Source organism: Mus caroli, unplaced genomic scaffold (genome assembly GCF_978045245.1).
Source record: "Mus caroli unplaced genomic scaffold, Mus_caroli_1 scaffold_13, whole genome shotgun sequence".
NCBI classification, from domain to species: Eukaryota; Metazoa; Chordata; class Mammalia; order Rodentia; family Muridae; genus Mus; species Mus caroli.
Genome location: NW_028227268.1, coordinates 64,248,231 through 64,261,255, shown reverse-complemented (window position 1 = coordinate 64,261,255; position 13,025 = coordinate 64,248,231). Strand labels below are relative to the sequence as shown.

General features: G+C 41.3%; 1 protein-coding gene across 1 annotated transcript; it reads left to right on the top strand.

The window, feature by feature from the left end:
- Positions 1–4,661: 4,661 nt before the first annotated feature.
- Positions 4,662–5,588, top strand: LOC110305446 (olfactory receptor 5AR1-like). The gene has a single exon (XM_021177435.2). The coding sequence runs from the start codon at positions 4,662–4,664 to the stop codon at positions 5,586–5,588; it is 927 nt and encodes a 308-aa protein (XP_021033094.2).
- The last annotated feature ends 7,437 nt before the right edge of the window (positions 5,589–13,025 follow it).

Here is a 13,025-nt window from a genome sequence, read left to right as displayed (position 1 = left end):
GGCTCAATCCAGTTCCAGAGGATCTGACGCCCTCTTCTGGCTCACATAGTGCACAGGCAAAACACAAATATACATAAATACGACTTTTTACAAATTACATATTCTAGATAAATACATATGTGTGTACATGGCATACAATTTGTGGCTTCAGAACATACACATTGTAGGATAGCTAGACCAAACTTTGGGCATTTTTACTTAAATTTTCAGTTCACTGGGGGAAAAAAACTAATAAAACTTGCTCAACCACTTTAGAATATAGACTATAACTATAGTCATTATGTTATATGCGTGTGTGTGGGGGGGGGGTATGTTCACACAAGTACAGTGCCCTCAGAGGCCAGAAGAAGGTGTCTGATGCCCTGGAACTGAGTTATATGGAGTTGTGAGTCACTGCATCAATTTTGGGAATCAAAATCTGGTCTCCTATAATATCAGTACACCTTCTTAACTGAGGCTGAGTCATCTCTCCAGCCACTAACTAAAACTTCATTCTTTTGACAGACATTTTCCCATGCCCTTTTCTCCTCTAACCCTTGGTAAATATTTTTTCTTATTCTATGCATTCAACATTCCAACGTTTTTAAATGTCCAATAATTAAGAAAATGTGGCCTTTTCTGTTGCTTGTAATAATAATGTCCTTTAGTTTCATGTGTGCTATTCCTACTGATAATTCATGACACTCCAGCTGGATTTCTTTTGCCTTTTCAGGATGTAAAGCATCCCATAGACGTTATGGTTTATGATACTTGTTACCCATTGTCTGAGTCAGGGTTTCTATTCCTGCACAAACATCATGACCAAGAAGCAAATTGGGGAGGAAAGGGTTTATTTGGCTTACACTTCCATACTGCTGTTCATCACCAAGGAAGTCAGGACTGGAACTCAAGCAGGTCAGGAAGCAGGAGCTGATGCAGAAGCCATGGAGAGATGTTCTTTACTGGCTTGCTTCCCCTGACTTGCTCAGCCTGCTCTCTTATAGAACCAAGACTACAAGACCAGAGATGGTCCCACCCACAAGGGGCCCTTCCCCCTTGATCACTAGTTGAGAAAATGCCCCACAGCTGGTTCTCATGGAGGCACCTCCCCAACTGAAGCTCCTTTCTCTGTGATAACTTCAGCCTGTGTCAAGTTGACACACAAAAACAGCCAGTACACCCACTGATGTATTAGTGAAACTCAGGTTGGTTCTATGTTTCCATTATTGTGAATAATTCTGCAATGCGTACAAGGTACAGGTATTTCCCATTGGTGCACTGATGTCACTTCTTTACAGGTATGTAACTAGTCATGATTTTCAATCCTATCAAATAAGAAATCACATGCTAACTGTCCTTTTAAACTTGAAAGCAGGCCCTGGGATGTTTTCTTAAGGTCTATTATAATTTGCGGTCAATTATCATGTATTCTTTTTCTCCATTTTCTCAAGTATTGAATTGAGTATTTGAATCTAAGGAATATTTGTTACCAAGGAAATAATGTAGAAGGAGGAGGAGGAAGAAAAGAAGGAGAAGGAAAAAGAAGGAGGAGGAGGAGGAGGAGGAGGAGGAGGAAGAAGAAGAAGAAGAAGAAGAAGAAGAAGAAGAAGAAGAAGAAGAAGAAGAAGAAGAAGAAGAAGAAGAAGAAGAAAAGAAGGAAGAAGGAAGAAGGAAGAAGGAAGAAGAAAGAAGAAGAAGAAGAAGAAGAAGAAGAAGAAGAAGAAGAAGAAGAAGAAGAAGAAGAAGAAGAAGAAGAAGAAGAAGAAGAAGAAAGTGGTGGGGGGGTAGTGGTGGTAGTGGTGAAGAGAGGTAGCTGAGAATGACCTTGACCTCTCAATTCTCTAGCACTTGTACAGTGGAAGCAGGAGATTCAGGAGTTCATGGTCATTCTCTGGTATTGTTTCAGTCTAGCCTGAGCTAAATAAGACTTAAAAAGAAAAAAGAAATTCAGAGGGTATGTATCTCTGCGCTGAAAACCATAAATATAAATTTTCAAATGAAAATTATTTGGCTGCTACAGCTGTGATTAACACTGAAAATGTCTATTACCATAGTAATGAAACCAGATAAAATATAAATTGTATATTAATACAAATATCATATAAAAAGATGTCCCTGTAAAAATGCGTGACTTATTTTTAAATATAGGTTACATTGAAATGTAAATTTTAATTTCTATGTGTTTTTTATGGGATTGTTTAATCAGTTCTGCTTTGTGCTCCCCAATAGGGAAGTGTGATAAATTCGGTTGTTAAGTGAAAGGAAATGAGCTGTAGGTGCCAGGTGACAATTAATGGCACACACTCACAAACCTGTCATTTAAACCATGCCACCGGTGCATCTGTACAGGAAGACAAGGATTAGAGTGAACAAATGATTGGGGTCACAGGTCACAGTAGCAGATACAAGGGTGCAATGGGCTTGGTTGATGCTTCTAAGTACCCTAAGAACCTGAACAAAGAAAATGATGAGAACATTTAATGTCATAATTCTGGTCTCCATAGTATACAGATATTTGTGTCTTAAAATAAATGTCTGTCTCATAGACTCAAGCCTGAGGTGTTTGAAATCAAACCAGGTTTTAGTGTACCAACTATTATTTTCATGTGGCCTCATAAAACATTCTGTTTTAGTTCTCCAAGATAACCCACAGGGACCCTGAGGAGTCTTAGTCCATGGGACCTGGCAGGAACCAAACAAATTCCCAGAGCCAGCTCCCTAGACAGCACACTCTCTCCTTTCCCAGATGGACTGGCAAGGGAATCATTTCACAACATTTAAGACATGCAAAGGGAATGAGACAACTTCATCCATCCACACCTCAAGCAAGTCCTTGCCAGGCAGCTGCCTTACTACCTGACAGATGGTCCTACTGTCCATCTCACCACTTGATGGCCTCTGGACACAGAAAGTGAGCATCATTCCACCAGGTGAGAGATGAGTGAAAGTAAAACAAACCAAAAATATCTCTTCTGAGCCTAATTGTAAGATGTGTGCTCTGTGTGTCAATCAACTTCTGTTTCTTTTAGGAAAGTTGAAGGTCTACTAATTTAGAGGAAAAAAATACAAAAAAGGGCGAGCATTTTTTCTATCACAACTTCTCTGAGTATAATTTCTCCACTGTGTCACAGCATATACCATCAGCTAGGCACAGGACATGGCACATGCTTGTTGCTTAGCAGGCTTGGTTAGATGCAATGCCAGCTGCTCTAATGCTCTGTTTCTAAAGTTGTCCAAGTGTCTTCCACTTGCTCAGAATATTGACAGTGGCCTGATGGTACAAGACTGTCAGACCAGAACCTTCTGAAACAGAGGCAAGGGCATTGCAAAATTAATGCCTTCATGACCAGAGGGTGAACTCAAGGCCAGTTAACTATTAACTAACTCAGTAAGACTTTATCTTAAGCCATCTTCTCAAATGTACTCACAGATGTCAGTGGTTAGCCACCTGAGTTTGCAGGATCATGAGTTGCTTTCTCTGGCTCATGGTAACAGAGGAAGGACACAGCCTACTGTAAGTCTCACAGACCAAGTAGGACTGGGACTGACTCTGCTGCTATAGGGTGAAGTTTCCCTCCAAAAAACCAAATTGACAAAGGGAAGATCAAACAAATGTATTAAGATGGTAAAACACACCACCTGCTTTTAGAAACTGTCAGGTCCTCAGAGGATTCTGCTGAAGAGGCAAGTTTCACATCAATGATAGACATGGTTCTGTGAGGGCTGGGGGTCACTGAGTAGCTGGTGGTGGGATGTACAGAGATTGCCTCAAGATTGGATCAACATTCAGTCTTTGTGGAGATGCTTGGGGGCATGAACGAGAAAGCAGTGTGTCTTTACTTGGAAAGCTGAGGTGGAAGGTTGATGTGGAAGGCTGAGGTGGCAACAGAATGAGAGCATAGCCTTTGTGTTTGAAGAGCAGGGGTCAGGGCACTGCAGGAGACAAGATGGTAAGGAAGAACTCAGACAAGGCTATCATAGACAGCTCCAAATGGAGCCCACCCATGAGAGGAACACACCTCTACTCTGCTTGAGCTCAGTCAACTCAACCTCCTTCAGGACCTAGAAATACCCTAAACAAAAGGCACAAAGATACTTGGTGCCAGGATTAGAGCTCTTCTCTGGCTTAACTCTATTTTGAAACCTAAGGTCTACATAGACATAGACAGAGAGATAGAGACACATATGTAGATATATATTTATGTAGATATAAATATACACAGATATGAATATTAATACACAGAGAGAGACTGAACTACATACATACACATATAAATGTAAAAAATTTTAAAGTACATACATACATGAGACTGCTTCTCACTGAAACCATGCAAAACTTAAGAGGAAGAGAACATTGACTGATGTCTCCTCTTCCCCTTCCTGCTCCTCAACCCTCTCTCTCCTCCGCTCCTCTTTTCCTTTCTACCTCTTGTTCTTCCCTCTCTCTCCCTCCCTCTCTTCACTTTCATCCCATCTGCTCTTGCCTAATCCAATCCTCTTCCTCTTAGTTAATTCACCCCAATGCCATTTACATAGGCTGCTTCATCGACTTAGTTTTCTGATAGAAGCCACACCTCTGTAGTCAACATGGACCTGTACACAAATGTCCTGAGCCTGCCTGTTATTTCTGTCCCCTCCCTCAGCTGTGTGCGGCACTGCATCTGAACACAATCTGAGCAGACATGTCCAATCACACAAGAGTGACTCACTTCATCCTCAGGGGCTTCTCAGATGTCCCACAGCTGAGATTGGTGGCCATCCCAGTTTTCTTGCTCATTTACACATTTGGCCTCCTGGGGAACCTGTCTATCATCACGGCTGTGACAAGAGACAGTCGGCTCCACTCTCCCATGTACTTCTTCCTGAAGAATCTGTCTTTCCTGGACATTTGCTACACCTCAGCCACCATCCCCAAGGCAGTGGTGATATCCCTCACAGGCTCAGGGGTCATCTCCTATCAAGAGTGTGCAGCACAGCTCTACATATTTCTCACATTCTCTTCTTCTGAATGCTTTCTGCTCACAGCCATGGCTTATGACCGATGCCTGGCCATCCTCAGACCACTGATCTATGGAACCATCATGAGCCAGAAATATTGTTCTGCATTGGTGGTTACTGCCTGGGTGGGTGGGGCCATCTACGCAGCCTTTCATACATTTAACACGTTCTCCCTCCCCTACTGTGGACCCAATGTTGTTGATCACTTCTTCTGTGACATCCCTCCAGTCATGAGACTGTCCTGCACTGACTACCATCTCACTGAGGAGGTGGGCTTTGCTGTCAGCAGTTGCATTGTCATGAGCTCCTTCGCCCTCACAGTGGTCTCCTATATTGGCATTGTGGCCACAGTTCTTCGCATCCCCTCAGTAGAAGGCAGATGGAAAGCCTTTTCTACCTGCTCCTCTCACCTCACCACAGTCATCTTGTTTTATGGAACTGGAAGCTTTGTGTACCTGAGGCCTGCCTCTCAGTACTCCCCGACCCTGGGTCCGCTGGCATCTATTTTCTACTCTGTAGTCACACCATCTCTGAATCCAGTTGTCTATTGTCTGAGGAACAAAGATATGAAGTTTGCTCTACAGAAACTTTACTGTGGGAGGAAGTACTGAGACATTGAAGACTACAGTGTGTGACACTGATGGTTGTTTTTGGAGCCAACTGTTTGACCCACACATACCTTTCCCTCTTATAACACTTGATATTGCTGTTGAAACCAGTTTTAGAACATGCCAGAAGCCACACCAGGCCCTGCAGTGACATTTTATCTCCAATGGACTCTATACCCTCTTCTGGCCTCCATGGGCAAACAGAACTGTGTGCACTTCCCTGTATAGAAATACCCATATTGAAACATTTGAAAAAATAAATAATGTATCTCAGAATATTCTAAAAATAACAAAATTGAATGACTGCAATCAGGTGAAAAATTTATAACTAGATAGATTCTTGATAGCAAAAGGCAAGCAAAAAAAATCTGTCATCAGAGACCTCTGATCTATATTCAGGTCACAAACCTGTTTGTTGATTGGTATTCAACTGACCTGCTTTCTAGATACCCAGTCTAATGTTACCTGGTGGCCTAGATAGTCATTCACTCTCCTTCTCCTCTCTGTTTGTAGAGCTTGGATTTATACACAAGGAGATGGCCAGCCAGCTGGGGCTGATTGATGCCCTCTTCCCAGGCTCTGGAGCTATGGCAGAACTCTCAGGAGCACTGTGTGTACTGAGTGACTGGGAAGTCCCCTTGTGGAACAGACTTGCTCTCCATAACCACATCCTGTGTCTCTGCCTCTCTTTCGTTGTGAATACCATACACCTGTTGGATTTCCACTGGAGGTCTTTGCCAACCCAGAAGAGGGAGTGTCCTATGTCAGTGCTAAGCCTCGTCACCACGATTTTCAGATGTGCCTTGTGGGTTCTGCACACTTCAGGAACAGCCATTCTCACTGCCAATCTCACTGTCTCCCAACAGGCTCAGCAATGTGATTTTTTTTCCCCACAGATCATTGTCTCCTGGCTCTGGGCTTTGCCTTTGTGTGTATGTATTTGTAGTTGTAATCTGTCCTTCTGTTTTCAGTGAAATTCTTAAGTTCCTTTCTAATTAAAAATTCACTCAAGTCAGTTCATGGGAAATGTCGCCTCGTCCTATGTACTGCCAGGATTGCCCTTTTGCTGCTGTTCTTGGTTTGATTCTCTTTTCCTTCATTTATTTTTATTTTATGTGTATGGTTGTTTTGCCTCCATGTGTGTGCATGTGCCGTTTTGTGCCTTGGGTCCATGGAGATCAGAAGAGGGTCGCAGTTCCTGGAGATGAAGTTACGGATGGTTGCGAGGCGCTGTGTAAGCGCTGCAAATCAATCAGCAGTCCTCTGAGAGAGCAGCTGATGCTCTCGCCCGTCTCTCCTGGCTCTTGGTTCTCATTTTAAAGACAGGATCTGAAGTTTCCCAGTAGCTTCAAACTCACTACGTAGTCAAGAATGACCATGAACTTGCTTTTCTGCCTCAGCTTCCCAAGTGTGGCAGTTATTGGGAGGACTCGCAAGAGTTTCCTGTTTAATGAGAAGGCTGCATCCTGGGTCATGGCACCCCAGGGGGTCTGTATTATAGTTTGTTTCTCAAAAGTGACATTTGTGTTGGATACTATGAATCTCAAGTCAAACATGTCAAACCTAACATTGAAAATAAATGAAAATTAGCTATCTTCTCATAAGAGATGTGACCATATTTTGTGATCTTAAACATTCATAATGTTTGGACATTTCCCTCTCTTAGATCATCATCAAGTTTTACAGAAACAAATATGTTTTCTGAGGGAGTCAATCTGACAGAATCAAATCGACATGGAGAATGTGAAGGCACACAATTCATTATTAGTGCTTCCTGGTGGTGATGTTTTCTCTAATGCTGGAGGAATTGGATGGGTATTCTCTTATGTGTCTGTATTACACACAAAGTGGTGCTACAGTGCCATTTTTAAGTTGCCCTAAGTGATTTTTTTAAAAAAGGAGCATTTCAAAAATTCATGAACATATACAGGAGATTTTAAAAGAAGTATAACTGATATGCAAAAAATTAAAGACAGAAAGGTAGAAAATAATTCAGAAACATTTACAAATGTGACAGTTAAATTTAATTCTGTCAATAATGATTTTTAAATATAAATTACCAAAATATACTGTTGAAGGACAGAGTAACCTGCATAACTGCTCATACCCATAAACCCAGCATTGTTGAGGCAAGGGCAAGAAGACTTCTATAAATTTGAGAGTAGCCTGGTCTACATAGGAAGTTCAAGGCCACCCTGGGCTACAAAGTAAGACCCTGCCTTAAAAAATGATAGATTATTATTCAAACAAGCATCTGTCCATTTAAATATATATACAGATAGATTCATGAAATCTGAAGGTTAAGGAATTGAAGCATGTGGGGACTAGAAAGATATCTCAGATGGTAAAGGCCTCTATCCACATACACATACATTAACAAAGATACAAACATGCATGCATTCATATGTGCACACCACACACACATACACAAGAAACAGAAAAACCAAACAGAGACACAGTGGGACACTATCAGACTCACTTCTCCAGAAAAAAACATAGAAGAATACAAATGCCCCATGCTCATATCTGATGTCATTGCTTGTCCTCGTATTTCATTGATTGTGGGACCGAGGGGGTATAAAATTTAGACTCCATGCTTATCAATCTTCTGGCCCAGAAGCAAACGTTGTCTGACTGTAACCTGTGCTACTCAATGTTTAAAGAGGTGTATCTCATGTACACTTACAAACTTTTTACCTCAAATAAATCACAAGAAGCTTTGTTCTAACTAGCCTCCTCACCGTCCTCCCCTTTGGAGAAGTGATCCCCACCTCTCAATGATACATTTTGTATCACAATATCATGAATGAATAATAAGGTTGGAATTCATGAACGTTATTTAGTTTGTAAACCCATGTTACATGATCCTGAAACAAAAATGTATTTTGAGTATTCTTTTTGTACCTTGTCTCCTACCATTCCCAGGCTTGGGTTCAACTCCTTGCATTCCTATTGAACTTTGTCACACATGGGCTCTGAGGTGACCTGATAATCTAAGGATGGTGCTCAGAACCTGAAGTGCACCACAGAAGCCCACAAGGGCTGTGCCTGGTCCTGCACCAAGGCTCAAACACTAGAAACAGCCTGTTCCATGTGGAAACATCTGCCACTCTGAGGGAAAGTTCTACAGAACTGCATCTTCATTCACTAGTGTCTTAGTCAGGGTTTCCATGACTGTGAAGAGACACTAGGACCATGGCAACGCTTTTAGAGGAAAACATTTCATTGAGGATCGCTTATACTTTTCAGAGGTTTAGTCCATTATCATCATGGTGGAAAATATGGTGACATGCAGGCAGACATGGTACAGGAGTAGCTGAGTATTCTCCATCATGATCCTCAGGCAGGAAAAGGAGACTGCCACACTAGGCCTAACGAGCATAGGAGACCACAAAGCCCATCTCCACAGTGACATACTTCTTTCAACAAGGTCACATCCCAATAGTGTCATACCCTATGGCCAAACATTCACACACCAGTTTTGGGGGGCAATTCTTGTTCATACCACTCCAACTACAAACACTGTCTTCAAACAGGACAGGATTAAGCAGTAGGTGGGATCCCTTCCACATCCCGACCTTGAAATGTTGCCAATGAAGGTGTGACCAACAAGCACCTATGAGTGAGGCCTAAACGAATGCTTAACATTCTTCATGTGGAAATGAAACTAAATCTACCTGTTCTCCTATCTTATACTTTTGGTCAAATACATAATTATGTCACTTTATAAAAATGAACACATTCCCAGCTCCCACATGGCAGACCACAACCATCTGTTAAGTCCAATGCCTCTTCTCACCTCCAAGGCTTGTGCACATACATGGTGTGCATACACATACAAGTAAACACTTTTTAAATGATTTTTAAAATTAGGCAAGACATCTTGCCTGTCTGTAATCTGAAAATGGATGGGAGACGTAGACATGTCTCATGAAAACACTGTAACTGGACACCTTCATCCACCAGTGCCTGTTCTCCTCATGGGTGGGACCTGTTTGCTCACTACACTTCTCTGAAATGTGAGAAGTCTCTCCACCCAGACAAGACAGACTTACAGGATTGCTTTTGTTTTGATTGATGACAGCCAAGTCCTGGGTACCATCCTCATTCCAAACATCTTGGCCCCGTGTTGGAAATCTGTTTGCTGTGAATGCCTACATTCATTCCTGGGCTCTTTCTTTAAAGTACTATGTGGTTTAATTACAACAGCATCAGACCATATTTTCTCATGATATAAAACCGTTGTAATTAAAACCATTTGATGGGGAAGAAGTGGTCTCTTCAAAAACAATGCTGGGAGAAAGGACATACACATGGAGAAAAATAAAATTAGACACCTAATCTCATCTGCATCCAAAAAATCAGCCTGAATGAACTGTAGTGTTACATATAAGCCTCCAAACTGTGAATATATTAGACAAAAATATAAAGAAAAACTCCATGGTTTGGGGCTAGGCCTGATCAATCATGGTCAAGTAAGATTATAGAAAACCAAAAATACCAGGCACAGTGAAGGAGGGGATCAATCCAATGAACAAAAGGGAGAAAATTGTTTACAAGTTTTAATATGAAAAGAAACAATGTTAAAATCTATCCCTACTGCTGACTTGAGGGTGTTGCCTTTTTTTTTATTAGATATTTTCTTTATTAACATTTCTAATGTTATCCCCTTTCCTAGTTTCCCCTCCAAAAATCCCCTATCCCCTCCCAACTCCCCCTGTTCCCCCAACCCACCAACTCCCACTCCCAGTCCTGGCATTCCCCTTTATTGGGGCATAGAACCTTCACAGGACCTAGGGCCTCTCCTCCCATTGATGACCAACTAGGCCAACCTCTGCTACATATACAGCTAGAGCCACAAGTTCCACCGTGTTTTCTTTGATTGGTGGTTTAGTTCCAAGGAGGTCTGGGGGTACTGGTTAGTTCATATTGATGTTCCTCCTATGGGGCTTCATGAAGACCCCTTCAGCTCCTTGGTTACTTTCTCTAGCTCCTTCATTGGGAATCTTGTGCTCTGTCCAATGGATGATTGTGAGCATCCATTTCTGTATTTTCCAGGAATTGGCAGAGGCCCTCAGGAGACAGCTATATCAGGCCCCTGTCAGCATGCTCTTGTTGGCATCTTCCATAGTGTCTGGATTTGATGGTTGTTTATGGGATGGATCCCCAAGTGAGGCAGTCTTTGGATGGTCATTCCTTCAGTCTCTGCTCCAAACTTTGTCTCTGTAACTCCTTCCATGGGTATTTTGTTCCCCCTTCTAAGAAGGATTCTGAGCTTCTGGGCTAATATCCACTTACCAGTGAATGCGTATCATGTGTGTTCTTTTGTGATTAGGTTACCTCCCTCAAGATGATATCCTCCAGATCCATCCATTTGTCTAAGAATTTCATAAATTCATTGTTTTTAAGAGCTGAGTAGTACTCCACTGTGGAAATGTACCACATTTTTTTTATCCATTCCTCTGTTGAAGGATGTCTGGGTTCTTTCCAGCTTCTGACTATTATTAATAAGGTTTCTATGAACATAGTGGAGCATGTGTCCTTATTACATGTTGGAGCATCTTCCAGTAGTACTATGTCCAATTTTCTGAGGAACTGCCAAATTGATTTCCAGAGTGGTTGTACCAGATTGCAGTCCTACCAGCAAAGGAGGAATTTTCCTCTTTCTCCACATCCTTGCCAACATCTGCTGTCATCTGAGTTTTTGATCTTAGCCATTCTGACTGGTGTGAGGTAGAATCTCAGGGTTGTTTTGATTTGCATTTCCCTGATGATTAAGGGTGTTGAACATTTTTTTTACTTGCTTCTCAACCATTCGGTATTCCTCAGTTGAGAAATCATTGTTTACATCTGACCCCCCCCTTTTTTTTTTTTTTTTTTTTTTTGGTTTTTTGAGACAGGGTTTCTCTGTATAGCCCTGGCTGTACTGGAACTCACTTTGTAGACCAGGCTGGCCTTGGACTCAGAAATCTGCCTGCCTCTGCCGCCTGAGTACTGGGATTAAAGGCATGCACCACCACACCCGAATGTGTACCCCATTTTTAATAGGGTTATTTGGTTTTCTGGAGTCCAACTTCTTGAGTTCTTTCTATACATTAGATATTAACCCACTATCAGATTTAGGATTGGTAAAGATCTTTTCCCAATCTGTTGGTTGCATTCTGGTCTTATTGACAGTGTCCTTTGCCTTACAGAAGCTTTGTAATTTTATGAGGTCCCATTTGTCAACTCTTGATCTTACAGCACAAGCCATTGGTGTTCTGTTCAGGAATCTTTACCCTATGCCCATATCTTCAAGGCTCTTTCCCACTTTCTCCTCTATAAGTTTCAATGTGTCTGGTTTTATGTGGAGCTCTTTGATCCACTTAAGATTTGAGTGTACAAGAAGATAAGAATGGATCAATTCGCATTCTTCTACATGATAACCGCAAGTTGAGCCAGCACCATTTGTTGAAAATGCAGTCTTCTTTCCACTGGATGGTTTTAGCTCCTTTGTCAAAGGTCAAGTGACCATAGGTGTGTGGGTTCATTTCTGGGTCTTCAGTTCTGTTCCACTGATCTACCTGTCTGTCACTGAACCAGTTCCATGCTGTTTTTATCACAATTGCTCTGTAGTGCAGCTTGAGGTCAGGGATAGTGATTCCACCACAGGTTCTTTTATTGTTGAGAATAGTTCTTGCTATCCTAGTTTTTTTTTTTTTTGGTTGTTGTTTGTTTGTTGTTTTTTTAATTCCAGATGAATTTACAAATTGTCCTTACTAACTCTGTGAAGAATTGAGTTGGAATTTTGATGGGGATTGCATTGAATCTGTAGATTGCTTTCAGCAAGATAGCCATTTTTACTATATTAATCCTGCCAATCCATGAACATCGGAGATCTTTTCATCTTCTGAGATCTTCAATTTCTTTCTTCAAGACTTGAAGTTCTTATCATACATGTCTTTCACTTCCTTAGTTAGAATCACACCAAGGTATTTTATGTTATTTGTGACTATTTTGAAGGGTAGTGTTTCCCTAATTTCTTTCTCAGCCTGTTTATCCTTTATGTAGAGAAAGGCAACTGATTTGTTTGAGTTGATTTTATATCCAGCTACTTCACTGAAGTTGTTTATCAGGTTTAAGTGTTCTCTGGTGGAATTTTTGGGTCACTTATATATACTATCATATCATATGCAAATAGTGATATTTTGACTTCTTCCTTTCCAATTTGTATCCCTTTGATCTCCTTTTGTTGTCGAATTGCTCTGGCTAGGACTTCAAGTATTTTATTGAATAGGTAGAGAGAGATTTGACAGCCTTGTCTAGTCCCTAATTTTAGTGGCATTACTTCCAGTTTCTCACCATTTAGTTTGATGTTGGCTACTGGTTTGCTGTATATTGCTTTTATTATATTTAGGTATGAGCCTTGAATTCCTGATCTTTCCAAGACTTTTATCATGA